The 22,904-nt window shown below is 47.3% G+C and overlaps 1 protein-coding gene across 1 annotated transcript; it reads left to right on the top strand.

The window, feature by feature from the left end:
- The first annotated feature begins 250 nt into the window (after positions 1 to 250).
- On the top strand, positions 251 to 21,704 carry NDUFS2 (NADH:ubiquinone oxidoreductase core subunit S2). Its single transcript, XM_048511435.1, has 14 exons — positions 251 to 447; positions 4,194 to 4,297; positions 6,510 to 6,700; positions 7,839 to 7,959; positions 10,084 to 10,196; positions 10,321 to 10,395; positions 11,281 to 11,358; positions 11,678 to 11,763; positions 11,858 to 11,977; positions 13,187 to 13,316; positions 14,977 to 15,072; positions 17,651 to 17,734; positions 20,018 to 20,075; positions 21,452 to 21,704. The coding sequence occupies exons 1-14, from the start codon at positions 362 to 364 to the stop codon at positions 21,487 to 21,489; spliced, it is 1,380 nt and encodes a 459-aa protein (XP_048367392.1). The 5' UTR covers positions 251 to 361; the 3' UTR covers positions 21,490 to 21,704.
- The last annotated feature ends 1,200 nt before the right edge of the window (positions 21,705 to 22,904 follow it).

Genomic DNA, 22,904 nt, shown 5'->3' with positions numbered 1-22,904 from the left:
TTCTTTGCATTGCCATTGGCTACCATGAATTCCTCGCCGTACGTTAAAGAGCATGCTCACTAGAAGCCTTGGAAGCCACTGGTTCTGTGTTATGCCCTTACTGTGGTACCGAGCATGCTCAGTAGCAGCGATTGAAGCGCCTTGAAAGCGGATCTCACAGAATTTACGGAAGCCCTCACTGAGCATGCGCAACTCATCCTGCCCCGTTCAACAGCGGCGGCTGAAGCCACTACCCTTACCCTGAAACTCAGAGTTACGTCTCCGCTTGCCCACACCAAAAATGGCAGCGTTACAAGCCGAAAAGGAAGCAGAGCATGCGCATTTATGACGTTAGTGGGATGTCGCCGCTCCGCAAGGGAAGATGGCGGCGCTCAGGTGTTTGTTGAGACTGCGGGCACCTTCAGGGTCATGGTTAACAGGAACGGGGCTGGGGACGGCGCCCACCAGGTAATTTTTTTTGATGCACTGTTGAGAATGTTCCCCTCAAAGGCTGCAACTTTGTGAAACCTTTCTTCCTCGTACCCAGGTTGTTCCTCCCGCTGCAGGTTGACTTCTAGACAAATGTCAAGTTCCTAGTCCTCTTGACAGCCACATTCTGACCTAGAAGCCCTGTTCTGTAATCTGATTGTATGTGGGCAGTTCTCTCTAAAAAGAAAAACACTCTGCACATGTTCAGAGTCACCAACTTCTCTTTGTCATACCTGTTAAAATTGTATTTATTTACTTCTCTATAAGCCACCTTTCTCACTTGGACTAAAGGCTGGTTACACAGGGTTAATGTGTGAGTCTTTGCTTAAGCCAAGGGCTATACTTAAGCCAAGGGCTACAACTGGAAAGTAAAACTCCAATACATTTGCTCCATACCAAAAGGAGGAAAATTTCATTACTTATTTTGGTGTGTTGTGTCAGATAGCCTTGAAAAATATTCTGCCCTTCAATGGAGACTTAATGGGATGTTATCTCCATGCCAGCTGTCCAATTCCATGCATTAAATATCTACTAAAGAGACAGACTGATTTCTTCCAGGCTAGTTGGCAAACCTAGTGTAAAACTGTTGTGGAAGATGCAGCAATGGTGCTACTGAAGTGGCAACCTTACCTGGTTGAAGGGATGTCATGTTGGTGAGGGAGCAAGCTTACTTTCTGCTGCTCCAGAGACTAGAACCAGGAGTAATGGGTTCAAGGTGAAGGAGAAGAGATTCCACCTAAACATCAGGAAGAACTACCTGACAGTAAGGGCTGTTCGACAGTGAAATGCACTACCTCAGAGTGTAGTAGAGTCTCCTTCTTTGGAGGTTTTTAAAGAGAGGCTGGATGGCCATCTGCCAGGAGTGCTTTGATTATGTGTTCCTGCATGTCAGGGGGTTGGACTTGATGGCCCTTGGGGTCTCTTCCAACTTTATGATTCTATGGTTCTTTGGATTAAGCATTATTATCACTGGATCGAGCTGGTAGAGGAAAAAGGCACCTATCATCAGTGATAAGCCTACTACTGCAAAAAGTTGTCTCCCTTTGTGCTAATAGGTTTAGATACCTATTGTGCTCCCTTTGTGCTATAGGTTTAGATACGTATTAGCAGTTGCCATTTTTTCCTCCACTAATAAAACAAACATAAGAACATAAGAACAAGCCAGCTGGATCAGACCAGAGTCCATCTAGTCCAGCTCTCTGCTACTCGCAGTGGCCCACCAGGTGCCTTTGGGAGCTCACATGCAGGATGTGAAAGCAATGGCCTTCTGCGGCTGTTGCTCCCGAGCACCTGGACTGTTAAGACATTTGCAATCTCAGATCAAAGAGGATCAAGATTGGTAGCCATAAATCGACTTCTCCTCCATAAATCTGTCCAAGCCCCTTTTACAGCTATCCAGGTTAGTGGCCATCACCACCTCCTGTGGCAGCATATTCCAAACACCAATCACACATTGCGTGAAGAAGTGTTTCCTTTTATTAGTCCTAATTCTTCCCCCCAGCATTTTCAATGTATGCCCCCTGGTTCTAGTATTGTGAGAAAGAGAGAAAAATTTCTCTCTGTCAACATTTTCTACCCCATGCATAATTTTATAGACTTCAATCATATCCCCCCCTCAGACGTCTCCTCTCCAAACTAAAGAGTCCCAAACGCTGCAGCCTCTCCTCATAGGGAAGGTGCTCCAGTCCCTCAATCATCTTCGTTGCCCTTCTCTGCACTTTTTCTATCTCTTCAATATCCTTTTTGAGATGTGGCGTCCAGAACTGAACACAGTACTCCAAGTGCGGTCGCACCACGGCTTTATATAAGGGCGTGACAATCTTTGCAGTTTTATTCTCAATTCCTTTCCTAATGATCCCCAGCATAGAGTTTGCCTTTTTCACAGCTGCCATGCATTGAGTTGACATTCCCATGGAACTATCAATTAAGACGCCCAAATCCCTTTCCTGGTCTGTGACTGATAGCACTGACCCCTGTAGCGTGTACGTGAAGTTTGGATTTTTTGCCCCTATGTGCATCACTTTACATTTTGCTACATTGAACTGCATTTGCCATTTCTTAGCCCACTCACCTAATTTATCAAGGTCCGCTTGGAGCTCTTCGCAATCCTTTGCGGTTCTCACCACACTACATAATTTGGTATCATCTGCAAACTTGGCCACCACGCTACCCACCCCTACTTCCAGGTCATTTATGAATAGGTTAAAGAGCACTGGTCCCAAGACGGATCCCTGGGGGACACCTTACATCTCTCCATTGTGAGAATTTCCCATTTACACCCACTCTTTGCTTCCTGTTTCTCAACCAGTTTTTAATCCATAGGAGGACTTCCCCTCTTATTCCTTGATTGCTGAGTTTTCTCAATAGTCTCTGGTGAGGAACTTTGTCAAAAGCCTTTTGGAAATCCAAGTAGACAATGTCCACTGGTTCCCCCTTATCCACATGCCTGTTTACACCCTCAAAGAACTCTAGTAAGTTTGTAAGACAGGATTTGCCTCTGCAAAAGCCATGCTGACTCTTTCTCAGCAGGTCTTGCTTTTCTACATGTTTTATAATTTTATCTTTAATGATAGATTCTACTAATTTACCAGGAACAGATATCAAACTGACTGGCCTGTAATTTCCCGGGTCCCCCCTAGATCCTTTCTTAAAGATTGATGTGACATTGGCCATCTTCCAGTCTTTAGGGATGGAGCCTGATTTCAGGGATAAATTGCATATTAAAGTGAGAAGATCAGCAATTTCATGCTTGAGCTCTTTAAGAACTCTTGGGTGAATGCAATCTGGGCCAGGGGATTTGGTAGCATTTAGTTTATCAATGGCTGCCAGAACTTCTTCCTTGTCTACCACTATCATCACTAGTTCCTCAGAATCGCCTCCTAAGAAGCTTGGTTCAGGTGCAGGAATTTTCCTCACCTCCTCTTGGGTGAAGACAGATGCAAAAAATTCATTCAGCTTCTCTGCAATCTCCCTATCATCTTTTAGCACACCCTTTGCTCCTTTGTCATCTAATGGGCCTAAACTAGCTATCTTTTTTTCTGTTAAAAGAGGTTCTGGGTCTTTGGAAGAAGTAGTATTGGATTTTGTACCGTGCTTTTTTTGCCTTTAAAGAGGCTCAGAGCAGCTTACCATCACCTTCCCTTCCCCACAGCAGACACCTTGTGAGACTGGTGGGGCTGAGAGAGTTTGAAGAGAACTGTGATTGCCTAAGGTTACCCAGCAGGGTTCATATGGAGGAGTGGGAAATTCAACCCACTTCTCCAGATTAGAGTTTGCTGCTGATGTGGAGGAGTGGAAAAAAACCGGTTCTCCAAATTAGAGTCTGCCACTCTTAACCACTACACCATGAGAGTAGAAGTCTAATATTATAGCTCATCCTTTTGCTGAGATTCAGTGAGAAATGACCCTATCTGTTGGACTTCTTTTGTGGTCCAAGGGCTTGACTACCAGAGTGCAGCCAGCCTACACAGCCCAATGTTATCGATGTCCATCAAAGGCGGAGCTTGGTCCTGATCAAAAGCTAACAGTGGCCTCTTTGGTTAGTAGTGTAATCATTGTTATTACATTTTCAGTTTATTTACTTCATTCATAACCTGGCTTTCTCCCCAATGGGAACTCAAAGTAGCTTATGTCATTCTGCTCCCCGTGTGGTAGGTTATTTATGTGATTGGAGTCTGACTTCACAAACTAACCAGATCCTGACTGCTCTCTTTCTCCCCGGGCAGAGGAAAGCAGTGGCAGCCAGATGTGGAGTGGTTTCAGCAATATGCAGGCGCTGTTATGTATCCCTCTAAGGAGACAGAGAAGTGGGTCCCTCCACCATGGAATGGTGAGTTTACCTCTTGGCATGACTCCCTCACTCAAAACAACATTGCTTTTTCTGGCGTCTGTGTGCATGTGTGAGCGCAAAGCAGTTGTTGTGTTGTTACTTTTCTGAAAGTGATTTGTTCGATGCCAGCCTTATAATTTTGTTTATCTGTTAAAATATTTGTGCCCTCCATTTCCCTTGTGGTTCAAAAGGGCTTGCAGCTCTAAACCGAAACCATCCATGAAAAGATAAATCATCAACTGCCTGCCCCTGAAGACAGCCTGCAGCTCAAACCCGGTATGGAATCACAGAATCACACAGCTGGAAGGGGACATACAGCAAGTCTAGTTCAATTCCCTGCTGAATGCAGGTTTAGTCCAAAGCATCCCTGAGAAGTGTTCATCCAGCTGCCACTTGATGATGCCACTGGGGGTGAGCTCACCACCTTCTTAGGCAGCTGATTCCACTACTAAACTATACTTACTATAAAAAAAACTTGCTATAAAAATTTTTAATAGCCAGCTTATACCTTTCCACCTAATTGCAAGTCCTATCCTCTGCTGCCAACAAGAACAGTTTCCTGCCCTCTGTGGTGTAGGAGGTTAAGAGCTCGTGTATCTACTCTGGAGGAACCGGGTTTGATTCCCAGCTCTGCCGCCTGAGCTTTGGAGGCTTATCTGGGGAATTCAGATTAGCCTGTACATTCCCACACATGCCAGCTGGGTGACCTTGGGCTAGTCACAGCTTCTCAGAGCTCTCTCAGCCCCACCTATCTCACAGGGTGTTTGTTGTGAGGGGGGAAGGGCAAGGAGATTGTAAGCCCCTTTGAGTCTCCTGCAGGAGAGAAAGGGGGGATATAAATCCAAACTCTTCTTCTTCTCTTCTAAGTGATGGCCTTTCAAATACTTAGAACAACCATTTTTCCACTGTCAACCTCCTCCTTTTGTGAATGTATCCAAGTCCCCTCCACCTTGGACTCCAAGCCCCTGATCATCCTCACACCTGCTGTTCTGCACCTGTTCCGTTCTGTCCACATCCTTTTTGAAGTGAGGCCTTCAGAGCTGCGCACAGTACTACAAGTGAGGCCTGACCAATGTGATCTACAGCAGGACTATGACATCTTGTGATTTGGATGTTATGCCTCTGTTGATAAACCACTAGGCTGCATTAGCCTCTTTTTTTGGGGGGGGGGATTATTATTAGCCTTACGCAAACAAGCAATACAGCCTTTTGGTGATTCCTAAACATTTCTGAGGTGGCACCCTTTGGGATCGCATGCCCAAAGCAGGAGGCACGGTTGAAAAGAGCAGGCTCTGATAGCTGAAAAATTAGTATCTGTCAACCTTATTACAGAATGTCAATAAAATACTGTTTGTTGGAGAGCCAGAGTGGTATAGTGGTTTAATCTAGAGAACCTGATTTGATTACCCACACTGAGCAGCGAACTCTTATCTGGTGAACTAGATTTGTTCCCCTACTCCTCCACATGAAGCCTGCTGGGGTGACCTTGGGCTAGTCACAATTCTCTCAGGACTCTCCCAGCCCCAACTACCTCACAAGCTGGCTGTTGGGGGGAAAGGAAAGGAAGGAATTGTAAGCCACTTTGAGACTCCTTACAGGAGAAAAAAGTGGAGTATAAATCTAAATTCTTATGCAAAGATGGGCAAGAAGAAGAGAGATTGTGCTAGAATCAACAAATAGTCTGTAGTCCAGTACTGAGAAACCACCCATATTTGAAATGCTTGTAAATAACTCTGATGTGCTGGGACAAGGACTTGCATTAGTTTTTTTATCGATTCCCCTCCTAAAAACAGGTTTTATCTGTCACACTTCTGATTAAAATGGCATCTTACTTGATGCTAGCAATGAAAGAGTTAAGCTGAGTTCAGACTCTGGGGCAGTGGTGGCGAACCTTTGGCACTCCAGATGTTATGGACTACAATTCCCAACAGCCCCTGCCAGCATGGCCAATTGGAGTGCCAAAGGTTCACCACCACGGCTCTAGGGAAAGAGAGAGGATTAAACTGATAGGGAAGGTTTCCAACCATGACCATGAAACTAATCTTGCAACAGAAGATTTCCTGCCCCTCCCCAGATAATATTTCTGCCAATCACGGCTGACTTGCAGAGCTGGCATCTCTTCCTCCACCCCCAAACATAAACAACTCCTGTTTGTTTCTCCAAAAGCAAACATGTTTACTCTCTCCCCATTACACTTGTGTGTCTTAAACAGATGTAGACCCTCCAGCTGAGAAGAAAGTCTCCAATTTGACAATCAACTTTGGTCCTCAGCATCCTGCAGCTCATGGTGTCCTGAGGTTGGTCATGGAGCTGAGTGGGGAGTCAGTGAAGAAGTGCGACCCTCACATCGGCCTGTTGCACCGGGGAACGGAGAAACTAATAGAATACAAGACATATCTCCAGGTGATTCCCTCAACTGTAGATGGTTTCTGTCCAACTCTGAATGTCATCTGCCGCATTGTTGCCCCCTCACCAAATTTGTGGCAATCCTCCTGGAGCTCTTTGTAATCATCCTCTCTTTCCATCCTCGGGAAAAAAAATTTGTATCATCAGTAAACTCGGCCACTGCCCTAAACGCCCCCCGTGTCAGATATTTTATGAACGAACTAAATAGTACTGGCCCCAATATTGATCCTTGTGAGGCCCCACTGCTTACATCCCTCCATTGTGAAAACTGTCCATTTATTCCTGCTTTTTGCTTCCTGTCATTTTAACCAAATTTGAACCCACAGGAGAACCCATCTTCTCATCCTGTAACTGCCAAGTTTACCTGGGAGTCTTTGACGCAGAATAGACTTTATCTAGCAAAAGCTGTGTTACCAAGGCAGGCTAAGTGCATCTGCAACAGGCTTGGCACAGCAGATGAAAACACCACACCACAAAGTAGTTTTATTTCCAAAGAAGACTTTATCCCAGGTGCAGGTATTTGCAGTGTAGACAAATATCAGTAAACAATTGGACAGCATGCTCCGCAGAAGCTCCCAAACTCCCTAGACACAGTACCAGTGAACAAACTCTACATTTATACATCTGTTAGCCAATCACAGCGAAGGTCAGTGATCTGGTTTGTACTGGTTCTGTACAGTCACATCTGGCTTTTGACAGGTGCTTCATTTGAAAGGAGCTGTCAACTGGATCACTTTGATCTGTCTGCTCACAAGATGCACACCAATGTTCTATACTCCCTGACAGTCTTTGCTGAGGTTCCTTGTCGAGAGCCTTTGAAAAGTCCAAACCACCCTGGTTGAAATGTGGTTTGACAAACGTCACCAGTAACCTGAATCTCTCCTGCTGTGCTGACATTGAAATCTGCACCAAGATGCGGGAACGTGGAGATGGTGTGGCCTGTAGGGGTTGTGAAAAACATCTCACAGCACTAGTACTTAACATGTCTATCTGTTAACAGCACTTTAAAATTTGAAAACAACCTTCCCAAGTTATGTGGAGAATAGCAGAGGTGACAGCAGAAAAATCTCGATTTCAGAGAGGCCTGTGAAAGCCCATAGTGGTGTCTGTTTCTTACATATTCTTTCTGCCTTAGGCCCTGCCGTATTTTGACCGGCTGGACTACGTCTCCATGATGTGTAACGAGCAGGCCTACTCCTTAGCAGTGGAAAAACTGCTCAACATCCATCCACCCCCGAGGGCTCAGTGGATCCGAGGTGAGTGAGCCGGTTTTGCTTATGATTAGAGTGTCAGACTAGGGCCGTGGTGGCGAACCTATGGCACTCCAGATGTTCATAGACTACAATTCCCATCAGCTCCTGCCAGCAGAGGCTGATGGGAATTGTAGTCCATGATTGCCTTTAAACCGCCCTGAGCCCTTCAGGGGTAGGGCAGTCTAATAAATTGAATTAATAATAATAATAATAATAATAATAATAATAATAATAATAATAATAATAATAATAATAATAATAATAATAATAATAATAATAATAATAATGAACATCTGGAGTGCCATAGGTTCATCACCACTGGACTAGGGTCTGGGAGACACAGGTTTGAATCCCTGCTTTGCCATGGGAGTTGACTGCAACTGGGACCAGGTCTCTGGACTTCCCCAACTGCCCCAGCAATGCCCCCCCCCCCCGCCACATACCTGCAAGACTTGGCAAGCTGCAGCAGCCAAAGGAGACCCCTTATGGTTATGAGCTGCATTGAGACTCCTTATGGTTGAGAAAGGCAGGGTGTAAACCCAAATTCTTTTTATCATGTTGATTGTCAGAATGGTGCTCAGGTAGCCTTCTAATTTTTTTTGCACAGAGTGATCTGTTTGTCCCAACAGAAAGGCTTTATTGATTTGATGGTGTATATAGCATGTTAAGTGGCCAAGCAGATGAATGAGCTTTTGAAGCTGTTCTGTCATGCAGGAGTTGGGAATTCGGTGATGTTCCCTTATTGCTTTGTATAGTGAGATACCACGAGCCTTTGAAGGAAAAGCCTTTGCTTTGGTTTCACTCATTACATTGGAGATTGGCCATGACTGCATATCATCTAGACCAGGGGTCTGCAACCTGCGGCTCTCCAGATGTTCATGGACTACAAATCCCACCAGCTCTAAGTGACCATGCTGGCAGGGACTGATGGGAATTGTAGTCAATGAACATCTGGAGAGCCACAGGTTGCAGACCCCTGGTCTAGATTCATGTCCAGACCAAGGTTCATCTCTGTTGCCAAAAAGTTTTTTTATAATCTTCTATCTGATATTTAGATTGTTATTTCCATACATTGATGACATGTAGTCTTATCTGAGAACTAGCTATGGAGAGACACAATAGCCTTCTGAATGCTATAGTTCCAATAGCATTGGAGGAACTTTAGCATTGGGGGAACTTTAGCATTGAGAGGAACTTTAGCACCGTGTCTCTAGACAGCTAGTTCTCAAATAAGACTACATGTCATCAGTGTATGAAAATAACAGTCTAAATGTCAGCTAGAAGATTATAAGCATCGATTACAAACAATATCAACTATGATCCTCACATGGAAATATAAGTCAGACAAAAATAAGCAGGGATTGCAAGTCTCTTGAATAAGCGATTGGGCAAAAAAGGTTTGAGCTATTTTAATGCTGGCTGCTGTGAGGTTGTTACAGACGCCTCGGCAGATGCTGGCCAGCTTTCTTCCTGCAATAGACCCATCTGCAAACTAGAAAAGTCTTTGGTTAAAAATGGTCCTTCGGCTTTGAACTCAAGTCGGTAGCTTCCAGCCGGCTTCTCCACCTCCCATGTGATGTTCTGCTCGTGATTCAGGACGGTTGAAAGAATGTACGCCAAGCACTTGGAACACTGGATCATGCAGCACAATGAGTGTTATTTAAACCTGCCCCTCCTCCCTTCTATCCCTATGCGTTCCTAGCTCTCTAAAGTTCCCAGGACAAGACTGGCAACCAGTGGGAGGCTTGGAAATAAGGTCATTGGGGGCGTGGGGGGAGGGTGAAAGGTCGCAACCAGCACGACACCATCACTTTGGAGAAAAACCTCAGAAGTGATGGCCAGTATCTCTAGGAATCACGAGCAACCATAGAGTTTCCAACAATTCCTAGAGCTACCACCGTCACTTTTGGGTTTTCCCTAGAGGCGACGTTGTCATGCCAGCGATGCTTCCATTTTTTTTAAATTTCCCCACCATCACTGTTTGGAACAGTGGCAGGCATTGTAAGCTGTGATCCCCACTGGGGGCTTTGCCTCTCTCCCTCTCTCCCTACTCTTCTCCTTCCCCCTCCCACTTTCCCCATTCCTCCCCCTCCCTCTAGCTAACCAAAGCCTCTGTATCCTCCTCAGTTCTCTTCGGGGAAATAACCCGTCTCTTGAACCACATCATGGCCATCACTACCCACGCCCTGGACATCGGGGCCATGACGCCGTTTTTCTGGATGTTTGAGGAGAGAGAAAAAGTAAGCGTGGCTTTAGCCCATTCTGTTTGTACTTCCCGGAACCCAGCAGCCTAGCCACGGACGAGGAATCCCTCAAGGGCTCGTTGGATTTTGCTCCAACTCCCCCTTTGTCTTCTTCCTGCAGATGTTTGAATTCTACGAGCGGGTGTCTGGGGCTCGAATGCACGCAGCATACGTCCGCCCAGGAGGAGTGCACCAGGTGAAAACACTGCTGTAGGGCTGGCGAAAGTGTCAGTGAAATTGCAGAGGCCTCATTTTGACCAGCTGGCATCACTTCATTGACCAAATGCTCCATGATAACACACATGCCAAAAAGCCCAGCAACCTTCAGCTCCTTGCACATAGGAAAGTAGCACTTCAGGGAGATGGGTTCTAGCCTAGCCTTCTTCCCGACATAGAATCATAAAGTTGGAAGAGACCCCAAGGGCCATCAAGTCCAACCCCCTGCAATGCAGGAACACACAATCTAGCTTGGGCCATCCAGGGCAGAGCAAGGCATAGGTGGTCTCTGTTATGAGGTTTTGCAGTTACGATGAAGAACGCAAGACCTGGCTTGCGGACTAAGGAGAATGAACATAAGAACATAAGAACAAGCCAGCTGGATCAGACCAGAGTCCATCTAGTCCAGCACTCTGCTGCTCGCAGTGGCCCACCAGGTGCCTTTGGGAGCTCACATGCAGGATGTGAAAGCAATGGCCTTCTGCGGCTGTTGCTCCCGAGCACCTGGACTGTTAAGACATTTGCAATCTCAGATCAAAGAGGATCAAGATTGGTAGCCAGAGATCGACTTCTCCTCCACAAATCTGTCCAAGCCCCTTTTAAAGCTATCCAGGTTAGTGGCCATCACCACCTCCTGTGGCAGCCTATTCCAAACACCAATCACTCGTTGCGTGAAGAAGTGTTTCCTTTTATTAGTCCTAATTCTTCCCCCCAGCATTTTCAATGTATGCTAAGACTCCAGGGAACTCAAGGGTCATATCATGTAGCAGTGGCTACTTGAGTATTCTTGAAGGGAGTGGGGTGGAGCAGCAGACCCGCATGACCTCCGCATGAGCTTTGATTTTCCTCTTTGCCCCTTGCTTAGGACATGCCTCTAGGGCTGATGGACGACATCTACGAGTTCGTAAAGAATTTCTCCATACGGATCGACGAGGTGGAAGAGGTGAGATTTCAAGATCAAATAAGGATGCGCAGCTCTCCCTGCCCTATCTGCAGGTGCCCCTCTGAAGGAGCTCAGGCCGGCTTGTGATGTCGCACTTCGCGGATCAAACCCGGTTCTCCAGATTATAGAGTCCGCCGCTCTTAACCTCATGCTAAAATCCTCTGCTGATTTCTGCACCTGTGTTTTTTTCCTACACTTTCATGGAGTTGCAGTATCCATGCAGGCCTTGGACTGAAGCCTCAAACTAGTGGAGGAACAATGGACTTATTTGAAGCTCTCCCAAAGCCAAGCAAGTTGTCTTCTCTCTTTGCTCTCACAGATGCTCACAAATAACCGGATCTGGAAGAACCGCACAGTCGATATTGGAGTGGTAACGGCAGAGGAAGCCTTGAACTACGGTTTTAGGTAATGAACACGTAGAGAGTGTGTATTTGGTATACGACTGCGGGAAGCAGATGACCCTTGCCGCCCTCATGTCCTTCTGTCCCTTCCCTAATAGCGGCGTGATGCTCCGTGGCTCAGGAATCCAGTGGGATCTTCGCAAAAGCCAGCCATATGACGTGTACGACCAGGTGGAATTCGATATCCCAATTGGGTCCCGAGGCGATTGTTATGACAGGTACGTTTGGGGTTGGGAGCTGGGAGGAGAGACAGCTAGAAGGTGATATAAGTTATTACTATATTTAAGCCTTTGAAAGACTGTCGCTTAGAGGAGGGCAGAGAGGTGTTTCCTTTGGCAGCAGAAGACAGGACTCGCAAAATGGGTTTAAACTATAGGCAGAAAGGTACAGGCTAGGTATTAGGGGGGAAAAATTACTGTAAGCATTGTTCAGCAATGGAATCGGCTTCCTGGGGAGGTGGTGAGCTCCCCCTCACTTCAAGCAGCAGCTGGACAAACACTTACCAGGGATGCTTTAGGTTGAGCCTACATTGAGCAGGGGGTCGTGGACTAAACGGCCCCTTCCAACTCTATGATTCTAGGACAAGGGTAGAATCATAGAGTTGGAAGAGACCCCAAGGGCCATCAAGTCCAACCCCCTGCCGTGCAGGACCACACAATCAAAGCACTCTTGACAGATGGCCATCCAGCCTCTCTTTAAAAACCTCCAAAGAACGAAATGCCATCACACTCCCAGGTAGTGCATTCCACTGTCGAACAGCCCTGACTGTCAGGAAGTTTTTCCTGATGTGAACCCCACGGGTCCAAGGTCACAGTATGGCATAGTGGTTAAGAGCCGGTGGACTCTAATCTGGATAACTGGGTTTGGTTCTCCACTCTTCCACATGAGTGGTGAATACTTATCTGGTGAACTGGTTTCCCCACTCCTCCACTTGAAGCCTGCTGTGTGACCTTGGGCCGACCCGAGTTCTCTCAGAGCTCTCTCAGCCCCACCTGCCTCACAAGGTGTCTGTTGTGGGGAGAGGAAGGGAAAGGAGTTTGTGAGCCCCTTTGGGTCTTCTTACAGGAGAGAAAGGGGGGGTATAAATCCAAACTATTTCCTCATTCTTCTAGGTGGCGCTCTTGAGCCATTGCAAAGCTCTAGGGTTTCTGTTACAGGTTTACTGTAAAAATATTACAATCGAAAATCCAAACATTTAATTTTTAAAGACAACTTTGGGTAGCAGGCTTATGGAAAGAAACCTCTTTGCCCAAGTGCCTTCCGTGATCTTCCTCATCCTGTTGTTATGTGGGACTTCTCCAAGCGGGCCTTTCCCTATCCCTGCCTTTACGCCCTACCCCAAATGCTGAGATATTCTGCCACCTTCCCTGGAACCTCCCAGCTTCTGCATCCCGACCCTGATCGCATCGCTGCCCGTCTCCCAACAGATACCTTTGCCGAGTAGAAGAGATGCGCCAGTCCCTCCGCATCATCTTGCAGGCTCTCAACAAGATGCCTCCAGGGGAGATCAAGGTGGACGATGCCAAGATTGCCCCTCCAAAGAGGTCAGAGATGAAGGTAAAAGCTGAGTGGTAAGGAAGAGCGGTTCCAGTTTGGCTTGCCGCTGCATTTGTGGTCTGCAGTAGAAACGGCTACATTTGAGTCCTGTAGCTCCATGGAGGCCAACAAGATGTTCAAGGTTTTGGGTGTCCAAACTCCTTTTGCCTGCCTTTAGAACACCATTTAGAGCTGTTTCAGAGCATGCCCTTGTTGATATGCAGTGGAAGAGCTAGATTCGAGTTCAGTGGCGCCTTTGAGACCAACAAGGTTTTGGGGATTTAACTTTCAAGAGTCGCAGCTTTGATGAAGGGTATCTGACAAAGGGACTCGTGACTCTCAAAAGCTCACACCCCAATCTAAGGTGATAATGGACTCGAATGTAGACCTTTACAGCAGGCCTCTCATGCATCCTGTTCTATCTCTGTTGCCATTTCCTGCCCCAGAGATTGCTGCTTTGGGAAACAGGGTTGCAAAACAGGGCTGACATAGAGATGTCACATCAAAATTCAGTTGCTGATTAAACACCGGGCAGAGGAGAATGCTTTGCAGATTGTCTTCCTTTTGTACACATAACAGAAATTGCTGTCTGAGGGAGGGGGATGGAAACGGGCCCCCAACTTCTTCAACTGTTTTCTTTTCATAATGGTTGACAGTTGTTTACATCGCCCACGTCTGCTCTTCTTCGCCATCAGCTTTTGGATTGTCGTTTGTTCTTCCTTTTCTCAAAGCAATCTGGCCAACCAGGGAGCGCATACCAGATGCCGTGATGTAAACAATGCTATTTTGGTATCTGCAGATCAAATCAAGCCTGAACATTCCCTGTTCTCTACAATGACTAAACTGATGCTATCATACTTTGGTCCCAATCTGAGAAGATGAGAGTCACGGGAAAAGACAATAATACTAGGAAAAATTGAAGGCAGCCAGCCAAGAGGAAGAAAAATAAGAATTTGGATTTATATTCCCCCCCCCCTTTCTCTCCTGTAAGAAGATTCAAAGGGGCTTACAATCTCCTTGCCCTTCCCCTCCACAACAAACACTCTATGAGGTGGGTGAGGCTGAGAGAGCTCCAAAAAGCTGTGACTAGCCCAAGTTATCCAGCTGACATGTGTTGGAGTGCATAGGCTAATCTAGTTCCCCATATAAGCCTCCACAGCTCAAGTGGCAGAGCGGGGAATCAAACCCAGTTCTCCAGATTAGAGTGCACCTGCTCTTAACTACTACGCCACTGCTCCTGTTCATGTTGGGAAGACCCAACAGGAGATGGATTGAGTTGATTGGGGAAGCTGCAGCCTTCAATTTGCAAAACTGGAGCTAGGCTATTAATGAGAGGATGCTTTGGAGGACATTCATCCATAGGGTCGCCATAATACGAAGAGACAGTACTTAACCCATACATCTCCGGATGTTTTTAAGGATAAGCAGTGATGATGTAGTGAAAATGGTGCTTCATACGCAGCTCACGTCAGTGGTCCTGGCCAATCAAGAGTCGTCATGACAGTCAAACCCTTTCATTGTGTCTTTTGGAAAGCTCATGAACAGGGGGGATATTTGTTGTTAACACACACAGACACCCTTTTTCACCCTTGGCTAATAATGGCGCTACTTGGTTGTCATCATTTCACAGAGTTCTTCATTTTCCCCGCCCCCTTGTCTCTCCCTCTCTTTGTCTTCCCAGAGTTCAATGGAGGCCCTGATCCACCATTTCAAGCTGTACACAGAAGGCTACCAGGTGCCCCCTGGTGCGACGTACACAGCCATCGAAGCTCCCAAGGTATTTCCCTGCTTTTTCACAGTACACAAGTCAGAGCGAGCAACCCAGAGAGAGCATCGCCGTAACCAAGAAATTGTCCATGAGCCTTCAACTTTCAGGAAAGCTTGGCTCCAGTCCCTTTCCAACACTGAGGGTTAGAGTTTGGCAGACTTCAGTAATAACAATCCAGGACATATCTGAGCATGTGCAGAGTACTCTTCCCCCTTCCCCTGTGCAACCATGACCAGTCACTGCACATCTGGAATGTTGAGGGATATTGGAATATTGTGTAAAGTTCTAGGCACTGCGATTCAAGAAGGATATTGACAAGCTGGAACAGGTCCAGAGGAGGGCAACCAAAATGGTAAAAGTCTGGAATCCATGCCCTACAGCAGACCTGGGCATTATATGGCCCGCGGGCCACATCCAGCCCGCCGGATGACCCTTACTGGCCTCCCTGCCTTGCTGGGGAGCGAGGCATCTTTGAAAGCCCCGCAGAAGCCGGTTGCCTTGGCTGCCGGCTTCTGCGGGGCTTTCAAAAGCGCCCCCGCCTTGCTGGGGAGCGAGGCGCCTTTGAAAGCCCCACAGAAGCCGGCAACCAAAGCAACCGGCTTCTGCGAGGCTTTCAAAAGCACCAGTCGATGAAAAAAGTAGGTCAAGGGACTTAAGTCTCCCCACTTGCTTGATTGTCACAGTGGACAACTATGCAGGTAGGTTAAGCCTGTGATTCTTTGTGCCAAATAGTGTTGTATGCAGAACTGTTGCCACTGATTCCAAGTTGATCTGTGCACCTGTCTGTCACTTATCAGCCCCTGTTATGCAGAATTGAGTTCAGCCTTTTGGCCCGGCCCTCCACAATATTTTCTGTTTCTTATGCGGCCCCATGGAAAAAATAATTGCCCACCCCTGCCCTACAGGGAGAAACTTCCAACTCTATGATTCTATGATCTAAGCTTAGAAGGAAGATACTCCAAGGTCTTCATTTTGAAGGATCTCTGACACCAGCCATTTTGGAAGTGAGGCCGTGTGAGATTCTCTCCTCACCCCCAACCCCTCCCACCCCCCTGACTTCCACGGTTGCATCTGTGTGCTTTTTCTTCTTCTTGGAGTTAGAGAAAGGGGGTCAGAGCTGGCAGCAGATGAGGTTGGGTCTAAATACTTCACCCATTAACTTGGCAGGAGCTCAGCAAGTTCTTACACAAATGGACAGCAACTCCTTCGTTTTGAAGAAAAGTTGGTTTTTAATACTCCGCTCTTCTCTACCGCAAGGAGTTTCAAAGCTTCACAGTTCTCCTTCCCCTCAGAGGTAGGTGGGGCTGAGAGAGTTCTGAGAGAACTGTGACACCCAAAGGAGGAGGGGGAAACAAATCCTGTTCACCAGTTAAGAATCCTCTGCTCATGTGGAGGAGTGGGGCATCAAATCTGACTCTCCAGATTAGAGTCTTCCATTCTTAACCACTACGCCAACTGGCTATTTAATGGCAGACGGAAATGTTTTGAACTGAACCAGGGCTGGAGAGCTGCCAGTATCAACTTGGCCCTGATTTGCTAAATAAAGCTCTTTAACTGTTCCCCTGATCTCTCCAATAAAAACCTTTTTTTCCTTAGGGTGATTTTTGCCATCCCTTAACACAGGGATTGGAGAAGACAGTTCATTGTGTCAGCTAATTGGCCACCCTGGCCCTTAACAGACTTTTCTAGGGCCTCTGACACAGATTGAATCCCAGAATCTTTGTTTATTTAATTGACATCCCTCTTTTCTCCCCTATAGGGACCCCATGCAACAGACACCATTTTCCTTTCATCTATCACATCCTTATACAACAGCCCTGCAGGAAAATTAGTCTGAGAAGTCAAGGTCAGCCAGCCAGTTTCTACAACAGAGGGGGGATTCAAACCGGGGTCTCTCAGATCCTAATCTAGCACTCTAACCACTACACCAGAATCATAGAGTTGGAAGAGACCCCAAGGGCCATCAAGTCCAACCCCCTGCAATGTAGGGACACACAATCAAAGCACTCTTGACAGACGACCATCCAGTCTCTTTAAAAACCTCCAAAGAAGGAGACTCCATCACTCTCCAAGGTAATGCATTCCACTGTTGAAGAGCCCTTATTGTCAGGAAGTTTTTTCCTGATGTTTAAGTGGAATACCTTTTCTGTCACCTTAAACCCATGACTCCTGGTCCTAGTCTCTGGAGCAGCAGGAAACAAGCTTGCTCCCTCACCAACATGACATCCCTTCAAATATCTAAACATGGCTATCATGTCACCTCTTACCCTTCTCTTCACCAAACTAAACACCCCCAGCTCCCTAAGTCTCTCCATGTAGGGCATGGATTCCAGAACTTTTATCATTTTGGTTGCCCTCCTCTGGACTCATTCCAGCTTCTCGCCAAGGATACTTCTTAGGAAACCAGGCTGACTCCTGTTGTTTTTGGGCTGCTAGCATTGGCCAAAGCTTGACTCAGCTGGCACTTCAAATTGAGTTCTGCCAGTTTTCAAATCAGTCACAGTCACTTCCTCTCCCATATCGAAGAATGTTGCTGACTAAATGGTTTTGGGTCTAATTCTCTCCGTTCTGCATTTTGCCGATGCAGGGGGAATTTGGTGTCTATCTGATCTCCGACGGTAGCAGCCGACCATATCGCTGTAAGATAAAGGCTCCTGGCTTTGCCCACCTGGTAAGATAATATTTCTTAGTTCTGTGGGGGCTAGAGTCTGATCGGGTCTTGAACTGGTGACCAGAGGGCTGTCAGGTGGGATCAAATTACAATCAACTCTGGTGACAGGAGAGATCTCCAGAAGGAGAGCAGCAAGGTAAGCAAGTGGCCAAGAGCAGTAATACTACCTGATCCCCTTTAGATGCTTCTGGGTCAAATACCTGACTATAGAAATCCTAGGCCTGGCCATTTCATATCAGGGCCTAATTTGGCTCAAGTGCCTTCTGTTGGCTGTAGACAAAGAAGGACATGGTTGGGTACCACCCTGATCCTCCACTTCGTCCCTGGCTCAGCTTTCTTCTCAGCTGAGAGCCAGAGTTAGTCTGACGTCCTTGGTTTCCCATCATGCCTTATGAAGACCCTAGCCAGGCTTTGAGCATGCCCACTGGCCTTACTCTACCCAGAATTCCAGTGGGGAGCACAGCAAGCCTGTGAGGGACCAGTAGCGCCTTCCCAGCATCCCTTTCTCCATCTCCAGATGGAGCTTCCCAACAGTTGATTGTCAGACAGCTGGCTGTTAAAGGGCCAGCTGTCAGTGGTACCTGACTCTTAGAAGGGCTGCTCAACAGTGGAATGCACTACCTCGGAGTGTGGTGGAGTCTCCTTCTTTGGAGGGTTTTTAAAGAGAGGCTGGATGACCATCTGACAGGTGTGCTTTGATTGTGTGTTCCTGCACTGCAGGGGATTGGACTTGATGGCCCTTGGGGTCTCTTCCAACTCTGTGCTTCTATGAATTCATTTCTGCTGCTTCAGACCAACATCGCTACCAGCCTGAATGTAAAAATTTTTAAATCGAAGCTTGACATGAAGAATCGTTTTCCCCGCCCCCCCTCTTGCCGCAAGGAAAGATAAGAAGCAACTGAAATTGTGCAACTTGCGTCGATCATCTTCATTCTGCCTTTTTGCACAAGCCTGTTTCTGCCTCTCGTTTGGAGGGTCGCAGAGCTCTACGGACCACTGAAGCCTTGGTCCACTGGAATTCTTCGTCCACCGCCACTGGTCTCCACCGAGACATTAACCACATTCTGGCTGGCTCAGGCATAATGCCAAGCTGTGGTTTGGCTCTGCATTTAAAAGCCTGGAAGTTAGCAAGGTCCCTGCTGGATCATAGAATCATAGAGTGGGAAGGCACCATTCTGCTGATACAGATATGTTTTTGTTATGACATCTGCTTTCTGAAAAGACACTAAAGAAAGTCACATACAGAATACTTGAGCAGGCACCTCAGTTAACTCAGGGGGCCGCCACAGAAAAAGCCGTGCTCCCGTACATGACAAACATGCTTCACAGGACAAAAAGATTTGGTCAGTTGACTGGTTAGCCAGTAAATAATTGTCAAGTATTTTTAAAGCATTCACTTCATTAGAGAAATAGAACAAGGGACAACACTTCAAACCGACTCAGTTTGCATCATTAGGATAAATTCACAAACAAAAACAAGGTATTGGAGGCTTTCACGGCCAGAATCACTAGGACCGTGGTGGCGAACCTTTGGCACTCCAGATGTTATGGACTACAATTCCCATCAGCCCCTGCCAGCATGGTCAATTGGCCATGCTGGCGGGAACTGGGGAGGGCTACGATGAAGTAATTGTGCGTCCATAGCTATCTGGAAGTGTAAGTTCTGCACCGCCCTACTACACTAAGGGTCTTGTGGGTTTTCTGGGTTACATTAGTAGCGTGTTTCCAGGTAACGGCATTCTCTGACAGTTTAATACCTGCCTCTGTGGCTGGCATCTTCAGAGGAGCTGATGGTAGTAAAGCAAGTGGAGTACATATACCTGTGGAATGTCCAGGGTGGGAGAAAGAACCACTTGCACTGGTTAAAAGTGTTAAGGGTGCAGTTTGCAAGTGTAAATTTGCATGCGTTAAGTGGAATCCACCCATTTTAGCATATGTATGTAACCCTGAAGTTGCGTAATCAGTCAGTGAGGGTATCTGCATAGCAGTTGCCTGGCATTTTAATCCATCTCATTGCAAGTTAATTAACTATTATAAAAATCCATCAATGAAAGAGACTCTAGTGTTGAATCCTGCAGAACTGTTTCACTAACAGCAGCAGGGGAAAGCCCTGGAGATCCTACATGCCTTCAGGGAATGTGCTGTCCTTTGTTTGCTGAGGTAGATCTGTGGAGTTTGGCAGTGTTTTAGTTTCTATTGGTGGTCCTATGTGATTTTGCTTCTGGGACACAGGAGCCAGCTAATTGGTCATAAACTGTTGTTTCCTCCCTCACGCTTCTGCAGGCTGGCTTGGATAAGATGTCGAAAGGGCACATGCTTGCAGATGTGGTGGCCATCATAGGTAGGTCTGCTTTGCTTTCCCTTCTAGGCATCTAGCATTTCTTTGGTCTTTTTTTGCCTGTCCTGCCTCTGAAGCACACGGCAGCACACATTTATTCATTCTCCATCCCTCCTTTTGTTCTCAACAACGACCTATGACAGTCAATTGGCCATGCTGGCAGGGGGCTGATGGGAATTGTAGTCCATAACATCTGGAATGCCAAAGGTTCGCCACCATGGACCTATGATTTAGGTGGGGCTGAGGGCGTGTGACCATCTCAAGGTCATCCAGTGAACTTCCATGGCCAGGTGGGGATTTTAACCTGGGTCTCCCAGATACTAGGCAGTCATTCTCTTAACAACTTCATCACACTGGTTATGAGGGAAATAGGAGCTGTATGGAGGAGGCCTGTGAGCTGAGTGAAAGAGGCTATGTGGTGGTGAACCTTTGGCACTCCAGATGTTAAGGACTGCAATTCCCATCAGCCCCTGCCAGCATGGCCAATTGAATTAAATGCTGGCGGGGAACTGATAGAATAACAATCCTTAACATCTGCTGAGGTAAAAGGTCCGCTCCCCTGCCAACTTCTCTACCACGGGCCATACAAGAAGAAGAAGAAGAAAGAGTTTGGATTATATCCCCCCCTTTTCCTCTCCTGTAGGGAGACTCAAGGGGGCTTACAATCTCCTTGCCCTTTCCCCTCACGACTGACACCTGCTGTGAAGTGGGTGGAGGCTGAGAGAGCTCAAAGACACCTGTGACCCCAGCCCAAGGTCACCCTAGCTGGGCGTGTGTGTGGAGTGCATAGGCTAATCTTGAATTCCTCTCCTGATAAGCTTCCCACAACTCAAGCGGCAGGAGCTGGGGAGATCAAACCCATTTCACTCCAAGATTAGATACCGCGAGGCTCTTAACTTTCTTCAGCGCCACTGCCAAGCTCCTCACCTGTTTAGTTCTGTCATCCTCCCAACAACCTTGTTAGAGCCAGGATGGTGGTGCGGTTAACAGTGGCAGACTCAAATCTGGTGAACTGGGTTCAATTCTCCACTCCTCCACATGAGTGGTAGGCTCTTATCTGGTGAACTGGATTTGCTTCCCTGCTCCTACACATGAAGCTTGCTGGGTGACCACGGGCTAGAGATCCCAGGGATTGAACCTGGGACCTTCTGCATGCAAAGCAGATGCTCTACCTCTGAACGACAGCCCCTCCCCTTCTTTTTGTGGCTAAATCAGTATTTTGACTCTGGATCTCATCTCTCGGTTTGACCCCTACCCTACCCCCACCCCCACCAAAGAGACTAAATTCATCTCTTTCCATCCTTCCACATTTCCTTCTTAACATATGTCAACATCTGGCCACAACTGCTTATAATCTCTGTCCCTCTCTTCCTTCTCAGGCACCCAGGACATTGTCTTTGGCGAAGTGGACAGATAAGCTCCGCACCCACCGAGGACCACGTGATCCGAATCAGAATCAGGACTCTCCTGCGGAGACTTTAGTCCCGCCTCCGCCCGCCCTTGGCTCCGCCCAGCAAAGAATGTTGATTGCAGAGTTTATCTTTTGTTTCTGTGTGTGTGAGAGAGAGAGATAGTGGTCTTCCTGCGCTTCAGCCGGGTCTTTGTGAAATAAAGATACTGATGGACAACCAATAGCAGGTGGCGACCCCTGTGTATGCATTATCATCTACTCCAGCAAGCGCCGTCCTCTTTCCTTCCCCCCCCCACCCCCACCGCACACTTCCTCTTTCTTCTCGGTAAGACTATGATACTCATTAGTTGTTCTTCCCCATTCTATGAATGGGAGGCTCTTCGTAATTTACCCTTGTTTCCCACCCACCCCAAATCATACCACAGAATGGCTGCTCCAATTTATCTTCTGTTAAGGTCCTTGTGCTGTGGCACCTCTGCACAGCCACTCAGAAGTCTTCCTGGGCAACTACCTGGCCCCACCCCTTTTCTAAAAACAGTGGGCAGGAATCAGGAAAGGTGTGGGCGGGTTACATAACACCCACAGCCACCCTTCCATAGAGTCTTGGGATGTGTCAGGATGTAGACTCTTGCTAGGTTCCAGATTGGGTTCCGAAGGCATTTTTTAGTGATAAGGTGTTAGGCAGGGGTGGGCAATTATTTTTTCCATGGGGCCGCATAAGAAACAGAAAATACTGTGGAGGGCCGGGCCAAAAGGCTGAACTCAATTCTGCATAATAGGGGCTGACAAGTGACAGGCAGGTGCACAGATCAACTTGGAATCAGTGGCAACAGTTCTGCATACAACGCTATTTGGCACAAAGAATCACAGGCTTAACCTACCTGCATAGTTGTCCCACTGGCGACAATCAAGCAAGTGGGGGAGAGACTTAAGTCCCTTGACCTACTTTTTTCATTGCGATCTGGTGCTTTTGAAAGCCCTCGCATGAAGCTGCCAGTCTTGGTTGCAGTTTGCCCGGTTGCGGCCTGCTTTCAAAGCTCCATCTTCCCAGAAGCCACTGCGCGAGGGGAGTGACCTTTCTCAGAGAGGCCCCTTCTTTCGGTAGCAGTGGCAAGGTGAAGGGGGAGGGTTAGTGGAAGAATGAGCAGCGCGGTTCCAAACAGGTCCTCTTAGGCCTGGGGCCAACGCGGAGTCTGTCATACGAAACCAGTCAGGGATTCATCCAGCCCAGACCCGAAGATGTGGGCCCCGGGCCGTATAATGCCCAGGTCTGCCATAGACCCCTTCCCAGAGAGTCATGTGCCTTCACTGGCACATATGGTACACAACACAGGGTATCTCTGCATGTCACACTAGCAGTAGTGTCCACAAGTGGCTGGGCAGAGGATTTGCCAATGTATTTTTCTGTGATTCCTGTGCAC

The sequence above is a fragment of the Sphaerodactylus townsendi genome, linkage group LG01, assembly GCF_021028975.2.
Source record: "Sphaerodactylus townsendi isolate TG3544 linkage group LG01, MPM_Stown_v2.3, whole genome shotgun sequence".
Classification (NCBI taxonomy): domain Eukaryota; kingdom Metazoa; phylum Chordata; class Lepidosauria; order Squamata; family Sphaerodactylidae; genus Sphaerodactylus; species Sphaerodactylus townsendi.
The sequence above is the reverse complement of the archived record's forward strand: the minus strand, read 5'-3'. Positions and strand labels throughout refer to the sequence as shown.

Coding starts and splice junctions, on each gene's coding strand:
- NDUFS2 (XM_048511435.1), top strand. CDS start 362: ATGGCGGCGCTCAGGTGTTTGTTGAGACTGCGGGCACCTTCAGGGTCA. Junction 10,396..11,280: donor GCCCAGGAGGAGTGCACCAG/GTGAAAACACTG, acceptor CCCCTTGCTTAG/GACATGCCTCTAGGGCTGAT. Junction 11,359..11,677: donor GGATCGACGAGGTGGAAGAG/GTGAGATTTCAA, acceptor TTGCTCTCACAG/ATGCTCACAAATAACCGGAT.